We start from the raw sequence: 24,450 nt of genomic DNA on the forward strand, positions 1-24,450 counted from the left end.
CTCGGTAGGGATGGAGCGCTGTTTGCCACCTGGTGCCCAGATTTTCCAAGCATAGTTTGCGGGCTCCATATTCAGAGCCGCCTAAGTGCTAGAGAGCAGAATCCCCCCCTCCCCAAGTGACCCCATTTTGGAATCTATACACCTGCCAAATGTGAACGCTAAAGGTGATTTATGCACACTGGGGCTAAGGGGGGGGGGCATTTTGATTTGGGAGTGCAGATTTCACTGAATTTCTTTTTGGGGGCCATGAGCCATTTTGCTTTTCCAGAGCCTTTGTGCTACCAGTAATGTAGAAGCCTCCTATATTTCCATTAACAGATGATGGACCTGAGTGGGGACTTGCTTTTTTTGTGGATTGAGTTGAAGCTTTTATTGGGAACATTTTTCCTAATGTTTGAGATCACATTTATCCAGCGCTCTACACTGAGCACTTACTTTGGGGTTTCCATCTAAATCTCCAAGTGACGTAACAAATGAAACCCCCGAGGGATTCAGTCACTATAATGAGGCAAAGGTTAGACGTAACAGCTAATATCCAAACATATACTTTAAATAATATAGTCATATATATCCAGAAATTTGAATGGCAAACCATTCGGAATTAAGACCAGAAAGGACCACAGGACATGGAAATGCAATTCCAAAATAATTAAAGGGACAAAAAAAGGGGAGGATAATATAAAATGCCTTTATTAAAGTGAATGGCAAAATGATACAGTGTGCAAGAGTGCCCGCACTGAAAAAAGATAAAATCTTGATCAATAATTATAATAACAATAAAACAATTTAAAAAGTCAGAGACCGCCCAGAAAAAAAAATAATGTAGTTGTCATAAAGATATATATAGCACATATGTTGGAAAAAAATGAATGAAAATAAAAATATATATCTAGTTAATATAAATAAATCACAGTATCTAAATAGATCCATTAAATTGGCAATGCTGTACTATAAATCAATCTTAGTACACAAAGATGTCAACAAATATATAATGAAATATGATAGGTCATAATATAAGGTGTGTATTAATGTATACGGTCAATTTTCCCATAAAATATAGATGAAAAATAATAACCATGGATCTTATATTTTATGTGTTTCAATATTTTTTATTATTCATTTTAGAATTTTTTGAGGGAGGGGGAAAAGGGTACAGAACAAAACGAAGGGATTAGGGTAGGGAAAACATAATCCCTGTAAAGACAGGGATACCCCACAAAGTGGGGAATTAGACAGGCAAACATACGTGTTGTATAAGTAGTGTAACAAATCGCAAAGCAAATTGTATGCTATTCAACTCTAAGTACCTATGTCTGTAAGAATGTACTAATCAATTTTTGCTTTTTTTGCAAAAAACCTGTAAGAAGAAAGGATTACAATACAAATGCAAAGATCAATATACTTATAATAGCCGTCAGAAAAAAAAAACAGTACACATATTGTGTTAAATTTTACACAATTGTGGTAGCTCAAAAAAAAATAGATCAATACACGTATTATATTCCTGATACTTCAGAAAAAAATTTAAATAGCTAGGTACGTTATATATATCATAGATACCGCTATACCTAAAAAAAAATCATATTAAATTGAATGTAAAGAATATGAAAGCCTGTCCTGTCCGGGACATCCAGTGATGTCCCTAGGACTGAGCGGAGGCAAAAAATTGGTTCTTTCAAAAAAAAAAACTATATAAAAGTGGAAAATATTTCTTTATACAATTCTATATGTAACTCTAGATTGAACAGCAACAAATAAATTACAAGACCATCAGCCAAGAGGAAGATCCGATTTCGACGTTGAAAGTCTCGGGATAACCTTTTGAGTACTTATTCCAGCGCAATCGAGGAAGTCCTTTCCCTCATCCGGAGAAGAAATAGGAATCACTCTTGATGCATATTTTACTTGAAGAGTTGAAGAAAGAGTCCAGGTGTATGGTATCTCAGCTCGCCGGAGTTCACGTGTGGTGTGTGCAAACGCTTTCCTTTTTTGTAAAGTCTCTCTTGAAAGGTCCTTGAGGAAGATCAGATGACTGTATTTGGAAGATAGAAATCTTGGCTCTTTTGAAATACTCAGGAGCGCACTTCTTATCCAGTTGGGGTAAAAGGATACAATTATATCACTTGTTAAGCCCTGCGGCAGAGAGGGCGGCCTTCGTATCCTAAACGCTCTCTCAACCAAACATCTCTCATTAATGTCAGGGATCAAGTGAGAGATCATCGAGGATATATAATCTTTTAATTGAGAAGAGTGTATTGACTCAGAAATCCCTCTGATCTTGACATTATTTTTTCTTCTAAAGTCCTCGAAGTTAGCCATATGAATTTCTAGAGAAGCAATATCTTTTTGAATCTTATCTAATGAATCTGTTAATGTAGGGGAAATATGAACATCTCTATGTTGCGTTATTTCACATTTTTTATTATTAGAGGGGATCTTCATTTTCCGACCACAAAGAGGACCATCAGAGACTCTAGACGAGGTTGAATGGGTGTCGTCGGTCAAAATCATTAATGTATCACTAAAAAGTCTTTTTATGAAAGCCTCAGAGGCTTTGGATTTATTTAATTGCTTAAGGTCAATGTTTTTAAGAGTGGGATCACAGGATACATTACAGATGATATCAGCATTATCTTCTTTCCCCAAAAGTTCCACTGATGTAAGAAGAGCTTTAAACATGCTAACCATAAAGGCCTCTGTTGGATAGTCGTCAGATGCTGGTATCTCGTCTATCAAATTGGAAGAGGATTTTCCATGTTTCCCCTGATCCAATTTAGCTATGTCCAGTTGTTGTAAAGAATTTTCAATAGACTCTAAGTTTCCCCGTATATCATCAACTCCCAAGTAGGAATTTGTGGATGAAGATTCATCAGAATCATCATTAAAATAATCACTTTTACTGAGTTCAAAAAAATCTGTCCCTTTAAAAATCTTCTCTGAATATACACTCTCCAGTTCTTCTGATAAATAAAGAGAGTCCTCCAATTGATCTGATCTCCCAACCAAAGATTCCGGGTGCTTTGAGGATTTACTTAGGGGTGCCCCTTTAAGTTTTACATTAGCTTGTACCATATATTCTTGGGGATCGGAAGTAGAGCCCCCCTCAACCAACAGTCCCATATGTACTCCACTCTTATCAGCAGAAGGAGCAGGTTTAGTCCCATTTAACTGCAGACCAGACTCACAAGAATTAAAGCATGTAATCAGAGACTGCTGTGATTTTTCCTTGTTATGAACATTCCCTCTATCTTCCCCTCTATTAAATTTGTTATTGCATGGCTTCTCATTACATACATAACTATTTTCCACGCGATCTGTAACTTTAGGGCTCTTGTGGGAAGATTTAATAGAGGTACTCCGCTTCATAATAGGGGATGTAGAAATGAATTGTATGAGTCTGCTTACCCCTTCAGTTGTCTGCTGAAGTTTTTCAGACTTTTGTGTACTCCTTTGTCCTGCTTTCTCCTTCCCTGTTGTCATGGCTCTCCCCTCCTGCTCCCGTTCTCCAAAATGCACTCCAGGTGGCTCCCTCTCTGTCCGGAGACCTAGGGATTCCCCAGGCCAGTTCCATGTGCTTGTCACTGTCTCCTGCTCCTCCTTAGTCGCATCCTCTGTTGTAAATCCATTTTTTGTTTGTGTCCAAGGAACAAAAGCTGGCGCTTCCATTCTTAATCCTCCTGCCTGCTTGATTGTAGATCCACCAACAGGTCTTGGCTTTGTGAGAACTGCTGAGTCATCTCTGGCTCCTCTCTTCTGCCTCCCAGCACCTGGGCTCACTGCGATCTCCTGACTTTCATTCCTAGGTCTGTCTTCAAGTACTGGAGTTGCTTTAGGGGAGGATTTCTTCCCCACAGGTGTCCCACGAATCCAAGGTGCTTTGGAAGGCTCTGACTTCACCAAGGCTTGTCTGGCTTGAGGTGCAGGTACAGCTTGTTTACCTCCGGCTGAAGTCAGGCCTCTGCCTGGTCTTCCACTGCTTTCTCATCCCAGCATATGATTTTTCTCAGCAATATCAGCTTCTTTCTTCTTGTAGGTGGATCCAGGCATGTTCTAAAGGTTTTAAGTCACAAAATTTTCCACCTTTAGTAGATTTAAGCCGCTTCAAATAGGGGAATTGCAGGAGCTCCTGATGAACAGGTCTGCTCCCTTCCCCTGCAAACCACGCCCCTCTCGGATCTTATATTTTAAAGAACATATGAAAGGAAGATAAACTGCCGATATAATATATAAAGGTAGTAGCCTATAACCATGAGGGAGGTAGTGTAAGAGATTGATTAAGTAATACCTGGTGGTGGTAAAGTCGCGGTCCCTGGTGCAGTGCGGAGCACACCCTGACGCGTGTTTCGGAACTGTGTCCTGACGAAGGATGATTTTGCAAGTTTTCCCACCTACAAAGAATGGAGAGGTCTGTAATTTTTATTGTAGGTACACTTCAACTGTGAGAGACAGAATCTAAAAGTAAAAAAAACAGAAAATCACATTGCATAATTTTTACATAATTAAGGCTGGTTTCAAACTTGCTTTTTTTGCGCTGTTTTTTCGCGCAAAAAAACGCATGCTTTTTTTTCCTATTCTTAACATGGGTGCACATACACATGCATTTGTACGCGTTTGTATGCACATACGCTTTTTTGTAGTGTGCGCTCGGGCGCACAAAATGCACCATGTTGCATTTTTTGAGCGTCCGACTTGCCCCCAAAAAACGCATGCGCACGCAATGCGTTTTTTTTCACACAACCACCCATTATAGTCTGTGTGCGCTGACGTGCGCATGTTAATGTGCACGTCAGATCAAAAACACGCATGCGTTTTTAAAAAAGAAAAAAGCGCGCAAAATCGCAAAAACGCACAAAAACGCATCATACGTTTGCACAGCGCACGGTGCGCAACGCAAAAAAACGCAAGTGTGAAAGTAGCCTAATTTGCATTTTTTGCACGAAATAAGTATTTGATACAATAGAAAAACAGAACTTAATATTGGGTACATAAACCTTTGTTTGCAATTACGAGGTCGGACGTTTCCTGTAGTTCTTGACCAATTTTGCACACACTGCAGAAAGGATTTTGATCCACTCCTCCACAGAGATCTTTTCCAGATCTTTCAGGTATTGAGTTTCAGCTCTCTACAATGACTTTCTATTGGGTTTAAGTCTGGGGACTGGCTAGGCCACTCCAGGACCTTGAAATGCTTCTTACAGAGCCACTCCTTAGTTGCCGTGGCTGTGTGTTTCGAGTCATTGTCATGCTGGAAGAACCAGCTATGACCCATCTTCAGTGCTCTTACTGAGGGAAGGAGGTTGTTGTTCAAAATCTCACGATACCTGACCCCATCCATCCTCCCTTCAATACGGTGCAGTCATCCTGTCCCCTTTACAGAAAAGCACCACAAAGTATTATGTTTTTCCCATCACACTTCATGGTTGGGATGATGTTCTTGGGTTTGTACACATCCTTCTTTCTCCAAACATGGTGGTGTTGATACCAAAAGTTCTCTTTTGGTCTTCTTTGACTACATGACCTTCTCCCATGCCTCCTCTGAATCATCCAGATGGTCATTGGTGAACTTCAAACAGGCATGTACATGCGTTGGCATGAGCAGGGGGACCTTGCATGTCCTGCAGGATTTTAATCCATGACGGCGTAGTGTGTTACTAATGGTAATGTTTGAGACTGTGGTCCCAGCTCTCTTCATGTCATTGACCGGGTCCTCCTGTGTAGTTTTGGGCTGATTCCTGACTTTTCTCAGAAACATCTTCACCCTAGAGCCCTAGACCAAAGAAGATTGACATTCGTCTTGTGTTTCTTCCATTTTCTAATAATTGTGCCAAAAGTTGTTGCCTTCTCACCAAGCTGCTTGCCTATTGTCCTGTAGCCCATTCCAGACTTGTGCAGGTCTACAATTTTGTCCCTGGTGTCCTAAGACAGCTGTTTGTTCTTGGCCATGGTGGACAAGTCGGAGTGTGATTTGATTGTGTAGACCCGTGTCTTTTAAACAGGTAACAAGTTCAAACAGGTGCAAATAATACAGGTAATGAGTGCAGAGTAGGAGGGTCTGTGAGAGCCAGAATTCTTGCTGGTTGGTGGGTGATCAAATACTTATTTCATGCAATAAAATGCAATTTAATTATGTAAAAATCATACAATGTGATTTTCTGTTCTCTATTTTTAGATTCTGTCTCTCATAGGTGAAGTGTGCCTACAATAAAAATTACCGTATATACTCGTGTATAAACCGAGTTTTTCAGCACATTTTTTTGTGCTGAAAACGCCCCCCTCGGCTTATACACGAGTCAATAGTCCCAGAAAGCCGGTGTTAGAGGAGGAGCAGTGGGTCACAGAGGCAGGAGCCAGTGGCTGTGGCTAAAGCCGGTGCTGCTGCTAAAGAGAGATGAATATTCATTTCTCTTATAGTGTGCACAGTGACAGCTGCAGGCTTCCAGAAGACATCCTACTCACCCTCCAGCGTGCCCTCGTAGCATCTCGTTGGTCCCAGCGCCCTTGCAGCATCTTGTTGGTTCTGGCTTCCTGCAGCTCATCCTGTGCTGAGCGATCACGTGGCACCACTCATTAAGGTAATGAATATGCATGCGTCTCCACTCCCATAGGTGTGGAGAGAATACTCATTACCTTAATGAGCGGTGCCACATGATCTCAGCACAGGAAGAGCTGCTGGCGCTAGAGGGAGGAGGGGAGACAGCTACGGGAGGAAGGGAGCTGCGCGTACCAGGACAGCGACGGGGGGAGCCATGCATACCAGGACAAGATAGGGGGAGACATGCATACCAGGATAGAATGGGGAGACAATGCATACCCGGCTTATACTCGAGTCAATAAGCTTACCCAGTTTTCCATGGCAAAATTAGGTGCCTCGGCTTATACTCGGGTCGGCTTATACTCGAGTATATACGGTACATACCTCTCCATTCTTTGAAGATGAGAAAACTTGTAAAATCGGCAGTGTGTCAGATACTTATTTTCCCCACTGTATGTGCAGTTTTTTTTATTTGCATTTATTGCATTTAATTTCTGGCAACAAAAACCAGGAGGTGTATGTGTAGCTGAAGCAACGGTGTACTGCATGGCTGATGAGGTTGATGAGCGTGGTAGAAGCAGCAGAGAGAGGCTGCCTGGAGGAGACATGAGGAAGAATTTCCCGAGAGACTAGCAGAGCTCCAGTGAGAGTAAGGTGCACCATCACACTGCTTGAGGTCAGTATGTCTACCAGTTGGCCTAGCAGGGAGCAGTGTGCCAGAGACAACTGAGAAGAGAGCAGAGTCTGTGGAGGAAGCTTTAAGACATGGAACCACTCCTTAATTGCATATCTAAATTATTGGAAAGAGTTTTGCCTTTGTTCATGAGTACTAAATGGATTTGGCCCAAAGTCTGTGTGTATGACAAATAGAGTTGGTATTCTGACATCCCATGCCATCGGCCATGACAGTGGTCTATAGCCACTGGGATAGGAGAGGAAGTACATCCCCTTACATGACGGCTTCCTCAGCTCTTCTTTTGATTAGCCAGCCTGGCACGAGTTCATAATTGTAGCGATACCCACGTCACACATGACATTGTTCCAGACAAGTAAATGAAAAGAAGAGTCACTGATGCCATCAGGTAAGGGGCTGTACTCCCTCTTCCATTTTAATGACTGCAGATCACTATAGTGCCCAAAGGAATGGGACATGCAAATTAATTCACATTAGCTCTAGGATGCCCTAGTGCTGATGGATGGTGGACAACCTTGCTACTTGTATCATTCCCTTGGAGAAAAAAAACATCTGGTTTCAAAACAGAATCACTCAGCTGAGTTGATGGTGGGTCATGTGCAAAATCCTCTCTGGGATAGGAGTCCTTTAGCAAACTGCTGATCATAAGGCTTAATCGGTTCAATGAAATCGTCTCCTTGTTCTTCTTTACACTGATACTTGTACAATATGCAATACCATCAAGGAGGCAGCTGACTGGCTACTAATTTTTAAAATGGCCTACAGTCAATTTCATTAAGAAATATTGTCAGTATAAAGAAATTGAAGTCCTAGAAGTGATAATATGGCCCCCACAGGGCTCTCATGTGAACATCATCGACTCTGTCTGGTACAGCATATATAAAAGGATTTTCAGCAGCCTGCATCTACAGATGATCTGTGGATAGCTATCCAAGATATTTGGAACAATCTCCACTCCAAATGCTTTCAAAAACTGTGTTTAAGTGTGCCAGAACAATTGGTGCTTTGATGCCATTTTGAAGGCAATTTGTTAATCAATAAAAATAAGCTATTAACATTTCTATTTTGGAAAGCATTATTATTATTTTAAAACATTTTTTATACACCTGAATTTCTACCAGGAATTTTCGACATAATGGATTTCTCGACAAAATTAATTTCTTGAGGTTTGCACCATTTCGTTTCCAAATTTGCCTTTTAGCACAATGGCCTGACTAAGGCTAGGTTCCCACCCATACAGTGCTTTTCTCTAAGCTCTACATGGAGGTTTCTGTCAGACTCCCCGAAAACAGGATTCTGTCGATAATCCTGACAGAGCACACATGTAGTGATTCACTTAAATGAAGCCAACTGAGCCTCCTGGACACCATCTGGCCTCCCATCGAGGCAGTATTTTTTGTCAGACACGCACAAAAAACATGACAGATCATATTTTTGTGCACTTCTGAAAAAGAAATACTGCTGGGATGGAGACCAGACAGTTTCCAATAGGCTCAGTTGGCTTAATTTAAAGGGAACCTTTCACCATGAAAATACAGTCCAAGTTGCAGGGTCACGCTTGCGCGTGCAGTGCGAGAAACTCTCGCGAGTCTCTCACCTCAATACCCGTTAGTGCTGCCAACACTCGGGACCGGAATGTTCTGCTGCACAGAAATACATGCAGCCGCACACTCTGGTCCCGAGTGCCGGCGGCAGTGCCGGGTATTGATGCGAGTTTCTCGCATTGCACACGCAAGTGTGACCCCGGCCTAACTGATGGGTTGTCAACCTATGGAACTGGCCCAGTTGTTTATGTTTCTGAAGGGGCAAGAAGAGATGATCGAGACTGCAATCTCTCCATAGCTATGTGAATCATGTTGCAGCTCCAGCATTGTAGAAGTAGCTAACTGAAAAAGAAGAGCTAGAAGTGGAATAATTAAATAACCTGTCTCTGATTCCTGTCCATGTGTAGCATTTTTCACTCATTTGATGATGTTAAGGAAAATCAGTGAACATAATGACATAAATATATATTATTTTTTTCCATTTTCTCTTTTTTTGCCATCACAGGGCTGCTTTTGGCCACCACCACCACCTCCTGTGAGAGCTCATCTTCCTGCCTGGCACAATTGGCCCCCTGTATGTAGCTGTCATCTTGTACACTATAATTTATCCCAGTGTTTTTTCAGACCCATTTTATTGTCACTTTTCTCCATTTTCTTTCCCCTAGTCAGCACCCCTTCCCCCACCTCCACCGCCACCTCCTTTCTTCAGCACAGAGTGGGAGGATTATGATGAAGAGGAACAAGAGGATGAAGATGTACTAGCTTGTATGCTCATGGCTTGGTATATGACTGGATATCACACTGGCTTTTACAAGGTAATATGTTGATTGATTAAGTATAATTTGATATTGAATCACAAATATAAACCTTCATTATATTTTTAACTTTAAAATGGTTTTCCACTTTTATGCAAATCAACTTTAAAGAAAAACTCCACTTTTGAACATCAGTTTGTACTAAGAAACTACTTACCGCAAATGGATCCTGAAAATTCCATTGCCACTTTCAAGTTACATGTTTTCTTTCCCATGTGTGTATGCTATATACTGTAGTAGCTGATATCTTACAGCCAGTACTTGATACATGCTGTCTGTGGATTGAGCAGCATGCATCAGCTCACAGGTTCACTTTAAGATGAGAATTACACTTCTTTCAGTCTGTAGGCAGGGCTGGGACAAAGTATTTTGGTGCAATATTCATCCCTGAAGTGACGTCCTATATTTTAAATGTAGAACCCAAGGATAGTTATGGAAATTAATAAAGCGAAACTATAATTTGGGCCATTTGGTTTCAATTAAGGTGTCCAGCATTTGGTAAATACTCTAATCGAAAATAAACAGATCGCCATTATAAATAAAGGGATATGTCTGATTGTTTGCACAAAACTCTTGGTAGTTCTGGTGTTGTATCCTGTTTCTGGTGACATATTCATGTAGTGATAGTTGTTCTGGTGCTGTTTTCATGCAGTTATGATGATTCTGGTGATATATTCATAATCAGAACTATCATCAGTACATGAATGCAAAGCCCAAATCATCTTCAGTACATAATTAAAGCACCATACCATCAGTACATGAATACATCACCAGAACCACCATCAGTACATGAATACATCAACAGACCCACCATCAGTACTTGACTACGTCACCAGAACCACCATCAATAAATTAATGCTTCACCAAAACCTCCATAAATACATGACAGGAACCAAGAGTACTTGAATGCAAGGACCAAGCTTGGTACAACAATCAATTGTAATATCAAGTCAGCCCCATAAACAATTGTATTGCATGAACCTACAACTCCCAGTAGGTCCTTAATAATGGTAAGGAGTTACTGGGAATTGTTATTAACAGCCATCATAAGAGTGCGGACCATACAGAAACCTCAGTACTGATGACAATTCGTATCACAAATAATCATTTACATCCAGGTACATTATAGATTACATTTTACAGTCATTTCTTTCTTTTCATCTCCATCTTGTCTAGATGTCATGATGACTTTTCACACCCACAGCAGTTCTCTGCAAACCTCCCTCTTCTCCAGTCTTTTGCAGCACATCCCAACACAGTGCCCGTAAAAATAAGAGTGTTATTAAAATGCCCTCTGCATAAAAATATCTGTCCATGTTATGACCCTAAATAAGCCTCCTATGAAATACGGCCTCCACACTGGCTACCATTATCAGCAATAACTGCCACACAATCCAACCTTATAAACCACAGCCTATAACGTGGCTTTCCACTCTCTAACTTTCCATTACACTTTCTATATCTCCACACTGTCCCCCCACCATGCTAACCCCTCTCCATATTGTGCTTCCATTTCATGCTGTCCCATTTCCATATCCATTCTATGCCCCTTTTCACATTATGCCCTCATGCTGCACACCACGCTGCCAACTTCAAACTGTCACCATTCCTCTCACTGTCCCCCTATACAGTTTGATGGTCACCACAGCTGCCCATACGGTATGATATGCACAACAACCCAACAATATATAGTATGGTCACCACCACAGCCCCCCATTATATAGTATGAAGGCCACCACAACCCCCATAAATAGTATGATGTCCAAAACCGTCCCCATGTATACTATAATGGTCTCCACAAAACCCCATGCAACATTATGGTCCACATACAACACCCCAATCATTGTGATATTCACCACAGTCCCCTGTCCAGTATGGTCACCACAGCCCCCAGTATAATGACCTCCACAGCCTCATATACAGTATGGTCACCACAGTGGCTCAAATACTTTGCTGTACCCCCTTCACAGCGCCTCATTTTATGGCCCCTCCGCACTGCCTCTTATTTCATGCCTTCCTGCAAAGCCCCTCATTTTATGCCCCTTTTCACAGCCCCTTAGTTTATTCACCCAACAACACAACCCCTCAGTTTATTCCCCCATCTGTACAGCACCACATTTCATCCCCTCATCTGCACAGCCCGTCAGTTTATTCCCCCCATCTGCACAGCCCGTCAGTTTATTCCCCCATCTGCACAGCCCGTCAGTTTATTCCCCCCATCTGCACAGCCCGTCAGTTTATTCCCCCCATCTGCACAGCCCGTCAGTTTATTCCCCCCATCTGCACAGCCCGTCAGTTTATTCCACCCATCTGCATAGCCCGTCAGTTTATCGCCCTCTGCACAGCCCTTCGTTTTATTCCCCCCATTAGCACAGCCCCTCCCCTCTTTTTAATCCTCCCATCTGCACAGCCCCTAATTTTATTTCCCCCATAAGCACAGCCCCTCACCTCATTTTATTCCCCCATCAGCTTCACCTCAGTTTATACTCCCTGTCTGCACAGCCCTTCAGTTTATTCCCCCATCTTCACAGCCCCACATTGTATCCCCCCCTCTGCACAGCCCCTCAGTTTATTCTCCCCACCTGCACAGCCCCTTAGTTTATTCCCCCCATCTGCACAGACCATCAGTTTATTCCCCCATCTGCACAGTTCCTCAGTTTATCCCCCCTGCACAGCCCATCATTTTATTCCCCCCTCATCAGCACAGCCCCTCCCCTAATTTTAATTGCCCCATCTGCACAGCCCTTCATTTTATTCCCCCCATCAGCACAGCTCCTCCCCTTATTTTATTTCCCGCATCAGCACAGCCCACCCCCTTATTTTATGGCCCCCTGCACAGTAATATAAGAATTAAAAAAAGCTCATAATCACATACAGTGAAGAGCAAAAGGGTAACAATGTTTTGAAATTTTGATTTTCAGGCTCCAAATCTCACCATCCACTACTGCTTCGAGCATGAGACTACCATCATTTTATAGACAATCATTTTGGCTATCTCACACATAAATTTGACTTGCAACTATTTAGCATATGATTAGTTATGCAGATTACCATGGTGGAATCTGCATAATTAATCATATGCTAAATAGTTGCAAATCAAATTTATGTATGAGATATCTAAGATGATTGTCTATAAAATGATGGCAGTCTAAAGTTCAAAGCAGAATTGGATGGTGAAATTTGGAGCCTGAAAGTCAAAAGTTCAAAACATTGTTACCCTTTTGCTCTTCACTGTAATCCCAGCTCCCATTTCCTCTGTGCAGCAGTGGGCGCTGGATGTTGTGATGACGTCACTGCACCACGCCATCCAACTTCCCCTGTGTGTGCCTTCTCCAACAATAAGTGGCCTACATCTTGCTGGACTTCTCGGCTGAGCAGGGGAGATGACAGCTCATCTGCTCCTGGCCAGTACGGCTGACACAGAAATTGTATTCATGTCTGACAGACGCAAATGCAATTGAGAGCAGAGAGGTAACAACGGCTGGGCGCAGGGCTCAGAAAGGGGTAAGCCGTGTCAGTGACTGACTCTTCTCCACTGTGCGCCCGCACCCTGGCCATCACTATGCTGAATGTCTGTGGCCGCAGGAAGATGTCGGACGACCACAGACGTTCAGCAAATTTTTTTCTAAGTGCCCCCCCTCGTGTAGGCAGGAGGTGGTGCCATAGACATGTGCCTACGTTACCCCTCATCCCGGCCCTGTGTGTAGGTACAGCATCTTGTTGCTTCTCATTAATTAGGCATAAATGCAATTTATAGCTATTAGGTGTTTCACAATTAATTTGTAAAGTGAATCATTCAGAGAGAAGTTTGCTGGTGCACATGTTGGAGAAACAATGGAAAAGATAATATCGCAATGCTTGCTTTACAAAACAAGAAATCAATCAATTTGACAGCTTGAAGATGCTCCATGAATTAAATGATTCTCTTCCTTGAAAATAATTGTAATATGAAGATCTACTGTATAAGTTCCTATAGCACATGTGGCAAATTCCTACAGGGAAAGTGATAGCTTTTACCACTATTTTAGCTTTGTTTGCATTACTCATCATAGTGAGTAGTGAGTAATAGTGTTGTGAACACGTGATCCTATCACAAAAATCTTATTTAACAATTTGCCATCTCAGGATGTAATAGAATTAGTCATTATTACTATGCTTCTGTGAAGTTACTAACAGCTATGATCGCAGTTGTTCGTTAATAATATAAGTGATTTAATTAGGGAGAAGGGAACTTTGTATCATGATTGGTGGGTGCCAGTGGGTTGACAAGCTAGGCAAAGGCTTTTGCTAGGACTATAGACTTATTTCTGTGGGAAAAAAAAAATATGTTGTTTTTGGGTTAAAAATGCAAACCCCTTCACACTGCAGCCCATTTTCATTTTTTGTGCTTCTATATTTTGCTCCCATGGTTCCCAGAACCAATACCTTTTTTTATTTTTTTCAGCAATATAGCCATGATAGGGCTTGTTTTTTGCGGGATGAGTTGTACTTTTGAACGACACCATTGGTTTTATTATATCTTGTACTGGAAAACAGGAAAACAATTCCAAGTGCAGTGAAATTTAAAAAAAAAGTGCAATTCCACAAACTGTTTTTTGGGCTTTGCCTTGTTCAACTATTGCTAAAACTGACCTGCCATTATGATTTTCCAGGTCTTTACGAGTCCGTAGACATAAAAAATGTATAGATTTTTTATTTTTATTTAGGTGGTGAAAAAAATACAAAGTTTGTAAAAAAGAAAAAAATTGTGTCATTCTGAGACCCGTAGGGTCTCCATTTTTCGTGATCTTAGGTAGGGTGAGGGCTTATTTTTTGTGCGCCGAGCTGATGTTTTTCTTGATACCATTTTGGTGTAGATACGGTCTTTTGACCACCCTTTATTGCATTTCAATGCAATGTTGCGGCAACAAAAAAAACGTAATTATGGCTTTTTTTTTTACTTTTTTTTCCACTACAACGTTTACCGATCGGAATTTTTTATCTTGATAAATTGGGTGATTTTGAAGGCGGTGATACCAAATATGTGTATTTTTTTTTTCAATGTTTTATGATCAGATTGCCTGTGTGTAGCAGAAATGCTAACTTGCTATGAGCGCCAACAGCTTGGTGACGCTCATAGCAATCTGGCAATGAGAACCACAGGAGTCTGCTGCAGACCCCGGGTTGTCATTCCAACCCATCGGCGACCTGCACTCATATGACACGGGTGCCATTAGTGACGCGCTTCCGGCGCTATTACATTAAATGCCGCTGCCAGAGATTGACAGCGGCATTTAACAGGTTAACAGCCAAGGGTGATTCAACTATTAGGGACACGTGCTAGCTGTTCAAAACATCTGAAATGTGTCAGGAAAGTTGTGGGCTCACCACAGGAGCCCACATCAAAGGGAGAGACATGTACAGCGCATGTGGTGAAGGGGTTAAGGCTTTTGCTACCTGATTTTTTTAGACATTTTGCAAATCTGGTTGCAACAGAAGTGTTCACATTTTTGACATGTACAAAGAAAAGCTAAATTATTAAATAAATATAAAACTCCATACTCATATTTTGTACTTTATACAAGCATGCACTTATAGGGTATAAATCGGACGAGTGCAATGCGAGATAACAGCACAGTGCACTCTGACCAATGTTAGTAAATGGATTAGAGCTCATCAGTGAGTTTTTCTTCAGCTCTAACTGGACTGAGAAAAAAATCGCAACGTGCTGCAAGTGGATGCGAGAATCAGATCGCACTCGCCAATGCAAGTCAATGGGAGCGAGAAAAAAAATCGCATGGCACACAGACCATGTGTATGCCGTACGAGTTTTACCCACACATCTCAAAGGAAACCCATCATTTCATCAGCCAAGTACACTAGTGGCCAAAATTGTGGATTCACTTCAAATTTATGTCATTTTTTTAAAATTTTTAGCATGCAATCACACAAAGTGTTTATAACAATAATGCCACAAGTAGTCTAAGGTAGATTAGAACTCCTCTGCATAGAGAAAAGGTTACCATAATACAAAATATCTCATTACTTCTATAAGAACAGCAGAATGGCCGAATCAAAATATCACGTCCTAATATGTTAATTTCATGCTATCCTTATGTGTTCTTTCTTTAGTAGCATGTAGGATATCCTTTAGTATCGATAACAGCTTTGCATCTCCTTGGCATTGATTCAACAAGACTTCTCAGGTTCTCTGGTTATAACATGGTACCAGGAACGGGCAATCTATGTCTGTTTGTTGCTCGGTCAATCACTAGAAACCAATCGCTTTAATCTTGACCACAGATTTTCAATAGGTTTCAGATCAGGATTGTTTCCTGGCCATTAAAACACAGAAATTAGTTTGCTTTCAAACCATTTTAGACATTGCCTTGCTGTGTGATATGGTGCTCCATCCTGTTGAAAAATAATTTCGGTCTGTTCCTTGCCAAAGTCACGAATTGATGAGATGAGGTATGATTCAAGTACATCATGAATTTATTTCGAAGCATTTACAGTTCCCTCAAGGACCTGTATTATCCCAGTTCCATGCCAGGACATACAGCCACATATCATAACACTCTCAGGATGTTTCATTGTAGCTGTCATACACTCTGGAAGACAGTCTTCCTTTGGCCTTCTCCAAGCATAACATACTCCATCACTACCAAAATTTGATATTCTCGTTTATCGCTCCAGATTATTTTCTTCAAATCTTCAGTTGTCCAGCTAAGATGTTCTTTGGCACAGGGAATTCTCTTACTTCTCTGTTTAAGATTTAGGAATGGCTTTTTCCTTGGTGTTCGTGCTTTCAGACCGGCATCAAGTAATCGGCGACGTACTGTTCTATCCGACGCTGAAACTCCTTCATTGTGCAAGAACTGGTTGAGTTCCTTGGCTGATGCTCTTCTATTTTGTTTTGCAAGGCTAACCTAACCATTCTTCTGTCTGTTTTTGGAGCTGTTGCCTTTTTCCTTCCTCTTCCACTCTTAGTTTTGATGCTGCAACTATCAGCAAAACAAGAACCAGTGACTCCACCACCCATCTTCCTAGCAATTTCTCTGAAACTGTATCCCGTCTTCCTCAAAACAATAGCCGTAGCTCTCTTTTTTTGGAGCTAATCAGACCTCTTTGTGGCTGGCATGATTAAAATCTAAAATTTGGGAGCTCAAAATAGACATTTATAATTATTCAGTAAAAAAATTAAATTGAAATATTAATAAAATACAAGAAATAAAAATTCTCAATAGTTTGTAAAGAAATTAAAGCCTGTAGGACCTATACTGAAAGGATCAAGTGACGCCTGTAGCTTTAAAGCACTATTTTTAATTTAATGCGGACATTAAGTTAACATATAACTAAAAATGTATGAATTTTACGCACAGAGAATGAAGTCCAGTATTTCTTGCCAAAATTATAAAAACTATAGGCAAAATATCACAAACAAGTCTCCCGATATCTTTAGTAACAGATTGCGTGCCTGGGCTATAAATATAATTACTTAAGCAAGTATGATCGCCAAAAGATCCAGAAGCCTCAAAAATTATTTAAAACTTCAAGTGTATCCACAATTTTGGTCACTAGTATACAGAAAATTCACAGCCACAGCCAGAACCCTGAGAATAGATGAATAGATACAGTATATAGAATAGATAGATAGAATATAAAATCGGGACAGCACACTTTATACTGAATATGATGGGTGCAGGGCCTCCCATGCAAAATATCCGCCATTTGCAAAAATATATAAAAATAGAAAAAGCAGGCAGCATTCCAATATTTACCCAAAGCAAAGTGAGCTTGAGAAAGGTTCACTGCAACAGAAACGCAACCGAAATGTTGCCACGCCACATGGGCTAAATAAAGCCCACTTTGCTTATGGTAAATATTGAAGTGCTGCCTGCTTTTTCTATTTTTAGATAGATAGATAGATAGATTGAATGATTGACAGCTAAAATAGGTAGATATTTAATGTCACAAGTACCCTATATATAATAAACTTTCACCCTTTAGTGCCTTTAATGTGGTACTAAAGGATATTTACTTTACTAAAACTATTAAATAAATAAAAAATTACCATATATACTCGTGTATAACCCGAGTATATTGTATAACCCGAGTATATTTTTGTGCTGAAAACAACCCCCTCGGCTTATATGCAAGTCATTGTGACAGGAGACGGCTGCGGAGTAGCAGGTCACAGAAGGCAGTAGCTGGTGGCTGCGGTGTAACTGTGCCCACTGCTAAATAGAAGTGAATATTCACTGCACTGACAATGAATATTCATGTACTGACAATGAATATTCATTTCTCTTATAGCTTCCACAGTTACAGCAGCAGTCGCTGGCTTCCAGCAGCTGCCGGGCTATCACGGGTGCCCGCTCATTAAGGTATTGAATATTCACCTCTCTCCACTCCCATAGGCGTGGAGAGTTGTGAATTTTCATTCCCTTAATGAGCGGGGACACGTGATCACCCGGCCACAGGAGCTGCTGGCACCGAAACAAGATGCTGCGAGGGCGCGCAGGGAAGGTAAGTAGGATGTTTTTGGTTTTCTTAGGCTTTTCCAAAGGGGACCACACATACAAGGATAGGGATGAGGAACCATGCATAGAAGGATAGGGACGAGGAGTGATGCATGCCAGGATAGGGATAAGGAGCCATACAGACAAGGATGTGAATAAGGAGCCATGCAGACAAGGATGTGAATAAGGAGCCATGCATACAAGGATGGGGATAAGGAGCCATGCATACAAGGATGGGGATAAGGAGCCATGCATACAAGGATGGGGATAAGGAGCCATGCATACAAGGATGGGAATAAGGAGCCATGCATACAAGGATGGGAATAAGGAACCCTGCAGACAAGGATGGGAACAAGGAGCCATGCAGACAAGGATGGGAATAAGGAGCCATGCCTACAAAGATAGGGATGAGGAACCATGCATACCAGGATAGAGATGAGGGGACAATTCATACCCAGCTTATACTTGAGTCAATAAGTTTTCCCAGGTTTTTTGTGCCAAAATTAGGTGCCTCGGCTTATACTCGGGTCGGTTTATACACGAGTATATACGGTATGTGGAGTCCCCTCTATTTTTCATAACCAGGCAACGTAGAGCAGACAGCTTTGGGCTTAAATTATCAGGCTGGGAATGTCCCTGGATAATGGGCCCTTTCCAGCCAAAAATACAAGCCCGTAGCCGCCCCAGAATTGGCACATCTGTTAATCTGGCACTTCACACCAACTCTTCCCAATTACCCTGGAGTTGTGACATTTGGGGTAATAATTCATGGGGTTGATGTCAGCTTTGTAATGCCAGCTGTCATGAAGTCCAGGGGTTAGTACTGGAGAGGTGTCTATCAGATACCCCCTTTACTAACCCAGTATGTTAAAAGAAAAAAAAACACACACAAAAATTTGATTTATAAAAAACACTCACCCACATCTCATTCACCAATTTATTAAAAAAAAAACAGACAAATAAAATATGAAGATCCGACATAGTCCTCTGAATCCAAAGTAGTGTAAAAATGTCCTGAATGACATAAAAAGAGAGAGGTAAAGAAATAAAAACAAGAAACACTCCCTCATTCACCAATTTAGCAATAAAATCCCTTCCGTTCCGACGTAATCCATGATGTTCCCACGATGTCCAGCGATTTAGTACTGCAATCTTCATAGGACACTCCCGGTCGTGTCTCACACGCGATGACGTCAGTAACTCAGTATTGTCATCGCGTGTGAGACATGACCGCGAGTGACCTATGAAACGTAGTTATCAGAACAACCCTCCCTTGGTTGCAGTAGAAATTCAAAGTTGCCAGCTCCCTCCATACCCAGCGGCTCTGAGCAGCGGTGACATCAATAGCTATACCACTCAATAGAGACCGCTCAGAGCCACCAGGTATGGAGGGAGCTAGCAACTTTAACATCTTGGGAATGGCATGGATTACGTCACAGCTGCGAGGATTTTTTTCTGTCAATAAATTGATGAATGAGGGAGTGTTTTTTAAAAAAATGTTTTTACCTCTCTTTGTATATTCAGGTTCCCATTTTTGGACTACTTCGGATTCAGGGGACTATGTCGGTTCTTCATGTTTTTGTTTATAATGAATTGGTGGATAAGGTGTGGGGAGTATTTTTTAACCCTTTCACAACCTTAGAATTACGTCTCAACCTGGACGTATGGATATGTCATGGCGATTCTGCGTGCACAGGAGCTGTGCACACGCGATCGCCGATGGGTGTTCAGCTGATATGACTGCTGACACCTGGCACTAACTGCGAGGAGTGGTGTCTGCAATGCTTCTAGCAGTCTAAGGCTGGGGTCACACTAACGTATGGCATCTGATGCGAGAGCATCAGATGCGATATGCTAATGACCCTTGATTCCTGCTCTGCTGCGAGCAGGAGCCGAGTGTCATGCTACTGTGCTCAGAGCCTCTCGCACAGAGCGGGTTGGAGCACAGCTGCGGACGAGGCAGAGAAACTAATTTCTCCATCTCCTCGATTTCCGGGGCCAAAGTAAATTGCACAGCACTCGGATGATATTCGAGTGATGTGTGCTGTGTCACTCGCACCCATAGACTTACATATGTAAGTGCGAGTGAGCCGAGACTTGGCCGAGTCTCGATGCCAATCGCAGCATGCTGCGATTTCTCTACATGTAGAATACGGGCGGAAAAAAAAATGGGTGATGGGAGCTGCCCCATACATTAACAGTGGCCCGAGTGCTATGTGATGGTTTATCGCATAGCACTCATCCGTATTCAACGCAAGGTGACCCCAGCCTAACTCCTTAAAGGCTATGATCAGTATTGATCTGAGCATTTAGAAGGCAGGAAGAGGGATGGGGCCACCTCTTCCCTCCATTCAGTGTCCCCGCGACATCATCGCGAGGGGCCGATTGTTGCCATGGTGAGCCGATGTCGTCATGACAATATCTGGGTCATCAGGTCTAACAAGGCTGTTAGATCATGCACAGTGCATGATCTAACTAACTTGAGTCAGTGCAGCACTGACAGTTATAAAGTATGCAATGTTAATGCTATATAACTGCGATGAAAGCGAAAGTTCCATATTGAGATTAAGTAAAAAAGTTAAACAAATTCACAAACTAATAATAATATAAAATAAAAATATCTTGTACCCATAAATACCGTAAGTATTTTTATGGAAAAAAAAAGTACACGTATTTGAAATCGCTACATCTGGAACGACCCATCCTTTAAAACTATCCTACTAGTTAACCCCTTCAGTGAAGACCATAAAAAAGCGAGGCAAAAATCAATGCTTTATCATCATAACACCGAAAAAAAAGTGTAATAAAATGCTCTCAAAAAGACAAATGTAAATAAATATTGTAACGCTAAAAATGTCGTCTTGTCCCACAAAAAATAAGCATCATACAGCTCCATCAATGAAAAAATAAAAAAAGTTATAGGTCCTAGAATAAAGCGATGCAAAAATATTATTTTTTTTTCTGTAAAATAGTTTTTATTGTGTGACAATAAAGCTGTTTTATCAAGGCATAAAAATCAAACAAAAAAACAATTCCCAAATTATTGGCTTTTGTTCATTCTGCCTCCTGTGACTCAGTGACCCCCGTTACAGCTAGGGGGCACTGTGTATGCACTTCAGGATGCTCTTGGAGGCATAATTATGATGGTGAATTAGGGACTGGCATTATTGTAAATGGCCGGTGTGTGTCGCAGAGGCCCTCTGCACTGTATGCCCAAAATGATATGGTTATGCTGGGACTTATAGTTCCACAAGTGTTTGTTGTGTATTACTTATAAGCGGGGCTTATAGGGTTAGTCAGAGAGCTGGGCGGGAATTGACTAACCACACGTGCACCGCCCATCCATGGGAATGGTTACAATATATAATGTGAATGAGGTCTGGTCGCATGGGCAGAGTGTATGAACCTGAATGGTTCAGAGTGCTAGGTCCTGGAAGGTCTGTGTTGGAAGGTCCCGGGTGGGGATGAACTTCCTGAAGAGCACACGGTGAGACCTTGGACCTGGTGGCCTGCGTGTTGGACGGACACTTCCTGAATACCACCCGGACAGGCCACGTGTGTGCAGAGCCTGGGACGGCCCTACCCTGAGAAATATGCCATCCTGTTGAGGACCTTGGACTCACGAGGAGTCAGCCTGTGGAGCAGGAGCTCCTGAGCGGTAACCCCGGGTATGGGGAAAGAACTATGTGCACTGACAAAGGTCAGTTACTGAACTGTGCGATCACCTGGTGACTGGAGAGAGTCAGACGTGACTAGTGAATGCATTGTAAAGCCATACGTGATGAAGTAATGGACTATGTGTAAGCCGGTGATGTGCAACATGGTTTACAGTGTGGTTTATGACGTTTAAATAAACCGTATGGACTGTTTTGTGTGAAAAACCGTGCCTGTCTACGTTAAGCGAGTGTTCCCCAACACACACAGTAGGCACTACGCTAGACTCCCAAAAATCAGAACAGAAAGTGACAAAAAATGTGACTGAAAATGGTACCAGTAAAAACGTCAACTCAATCCACAGAAAACAAGCACTTTCATGACTCTGTCTGCCGAAATTTGGAAAAATTATAGCTCTCAAAATATGGTCATGGAAAAACTTGTTTTTGCAAAAAAAGAAAAGCATGTTTTAGGCCGGTTTTACATGGCCGTTTTTTACCGGTATCAGAGATGACAGTGTCCATGTGTGTAATACTTGCGGTACACGTGTGGCAACCATGTGTCGCATTAGTACCACAAGGACGCCAGGGAAGAAGCACTACAGTAAGCGCTGTTCCCTGATGCCAGGTGCTGAAGACCGCTCTCATCAATATCCCCTGCTCTACCGATGATCAGCACGAGCAGGCGAGAATGATGAGTTATATTCAACTGATAACAGCAACAGCAGGCGGCAGCTCATGGGACTATTACTCCCATCAACCTATGCCTGCTGCCGCTAATAACCGTGACAGCATGAGTGGCTGATGATAGTATTCCTCACAGCAACAGCAGGTGGCAGCTGATGGGACTATTACTCCCATCAACCTATGCCTGCTGCCGCTAATAACCATGACAGCATGAGTGGCTGATGATAGTATTCCTCACCCGCTGCCTGCACTGTAGATAAATAAATAAATGCAAAAGTGCGGCATGGGTTCCCCTCTATTTTCTATAACCAGCCAGGAAAAACTGACAGCTGGGAGCTGCAACCCTCTGCTGTCAGCTTGAGCAAGTCTAGTTAGCAAGAATAGAGGAGTCCCCATTGCTGTTTTTTTTAATTATTTAAATAATTTAAAGAAAGGCGTGGAGTCCCCCTATTTTTGACAACCAACGTTGCTAAAGCTCACAGCTGGGGGCTGGTTTTCTCAGGCTGGTAAGGGCCACTGATATAGCCCCCCCCAGCCTAAAAATATCAGCTTCTAGCTGCCCAGAAAAGTCGCATCTATTAGATGCCAAGTGGTGGCTTGTGGGGTTCATATTTGTGGGGTTGATGTCACCTTTGTATAGTCAGGTGACATAAAGCCCACGGCTTAGTAATGGCGAGGTGTCTATAAGACACCTCTCCGTTACTAATTCTACAGTTGTTTGGTAAATAAAGGCACAACAAGTATAAAGTCTTTTATTAGAAATAAAACAAAACACAGTTTTCCATTTTTATTTATAATTTTCTGTTAACCACCTGGGGGTTCAAGGTGCTCATCACACATCTAGATAAGTTCCTTGAGGGATCTAGTTTCCAAAATGAGGTCACTTGTGGGGAGCTTCCAATGCTTTAGATTCCAGACAATTTTGCGTTCAAAAAGTCAAACGGTGCTGTTTTTCCTTGCACATTGCTTCAATTCCTGTGAAGTACCTGAAGAGTTAATAAACTTCCTGAATGTTTTTTTGAGCACCTAAAATGCTTTTGTAAATCTTGTTGGAAAAATGAGAAATCAATGGTCAATAGTGATGAGTGAACATGCTTGGTCGGATAAGGCGTTATCCGAGCATGCTTGTGTGCTAACCGAGTGTCTTCGGCGTGCTCAAAAAATATGTTCGAGTCCACACGGCTGCATGTCTTGCACCTGTTATACAGCCGCTACACATGCAAGGAGTGCCTGTTTGTGTATGTGTTGTGGCTGTCTAACAGCTGCAAGACGTGTAGCCGCGGGGACTCGAACATATTTTTCAAGCACGTCGAAGACACTAGGTTAGCACACAAGCATGCTCTGAGAACACTTTATCTGATGACGTTAGTTCATCACTACTGGTCAACTTTTAACCCTTCTATCTTCCTAACAAAAGAAACTATTGGTTCAAAAATTGTTCTTTTGTAAAGTAGACATGTGGGAAATGTTATTAACTATTTTGTGTGACATATCTCTCTGATTTAAGGGCATAAAAATTAAAAGTTTGAAAATTGTAAAATTTTCATCAAATTTCAGATTTTTTTTTCACAAATAAACGCAAGTTACAGTATATCGAACAAATTTTTCCACTATCATGAAGGACAATGTATCACTAAAAACTATCTCAGAATCACTAGGATCTGTTGAAGCTTTCCAGGGTTATTACCACATAAATTGACACTGGTCAGAATTGTAAAATTTGGCCTGGTCATGAAGATGAAAACAGGCTTGGGGGGGGGTCAAATAAAATTTTTGTGTGTGTTTTTTTTTTATTTAACCTACTGGGTTAGCAAATGGGGAATCTGATAGACGCCTCTCCATTACTAACCCATGAGCTTGACTGCAGCTGACATTACAAAGCTGACATCAACCCCATAAACCAGCAGCAGCCAGGCAAGGCGCGAGAGCGCTGCCACTAATACAATTTGGAGCATATAGCCACATCTCTCTGGTCTTGAGGACTATACAGCTCACCTTGCATTATACTAATACAAGGGTGATAA

At 41.7% G+C, this 24,450-nt stretch overlaps 1 protein-coding gene across 6 annotated transcripts in view; it reads left to right on the plus strand.

The window, feature by feature from the left end:
* Positions 1–24,450, plus strand: part of LOC141050919 (survival motor neuron protein 1-like) — a 98,141-nt gene that overhangs the window by 61,673 nt on the left and 12,018 nt on the right. For all 6 annotated transcript variants that reach the window (XM_073547653.1, XM_073547662.1, XM_073547623.1 and 3 more), the window contains 2 exons: positions 9,276–9,344; positions 9,436–9,585. In XM_073547653.1, coding sequence (XP_073403754.1) covers positions 9,276–9,344; positions 9,436–9,585 — 219 coding nt within the window. The remainder of the gene's footprint in view (positions 1–9,275; positions 9,345–9,435; positions 9,586–24,450) is intronic.

The sequence above is a fragment of the Dendrobates tinctorius genome, unplaced genomic scaffold, assembly GCF_039654945.1.
Source record: "Dendrobates tinctorius isolate UK_male_01 unplaced genomic scaffold, ASM3965494v1 ptg000011l, whole genome shotgun sequence".
Classification (NCBI taxonomy): Eukaryota; Metazoa; Chordata; class Amphibia; order Anura; family Dendrobatidae; genus Dendrobates; species Dendrobates tinctorius.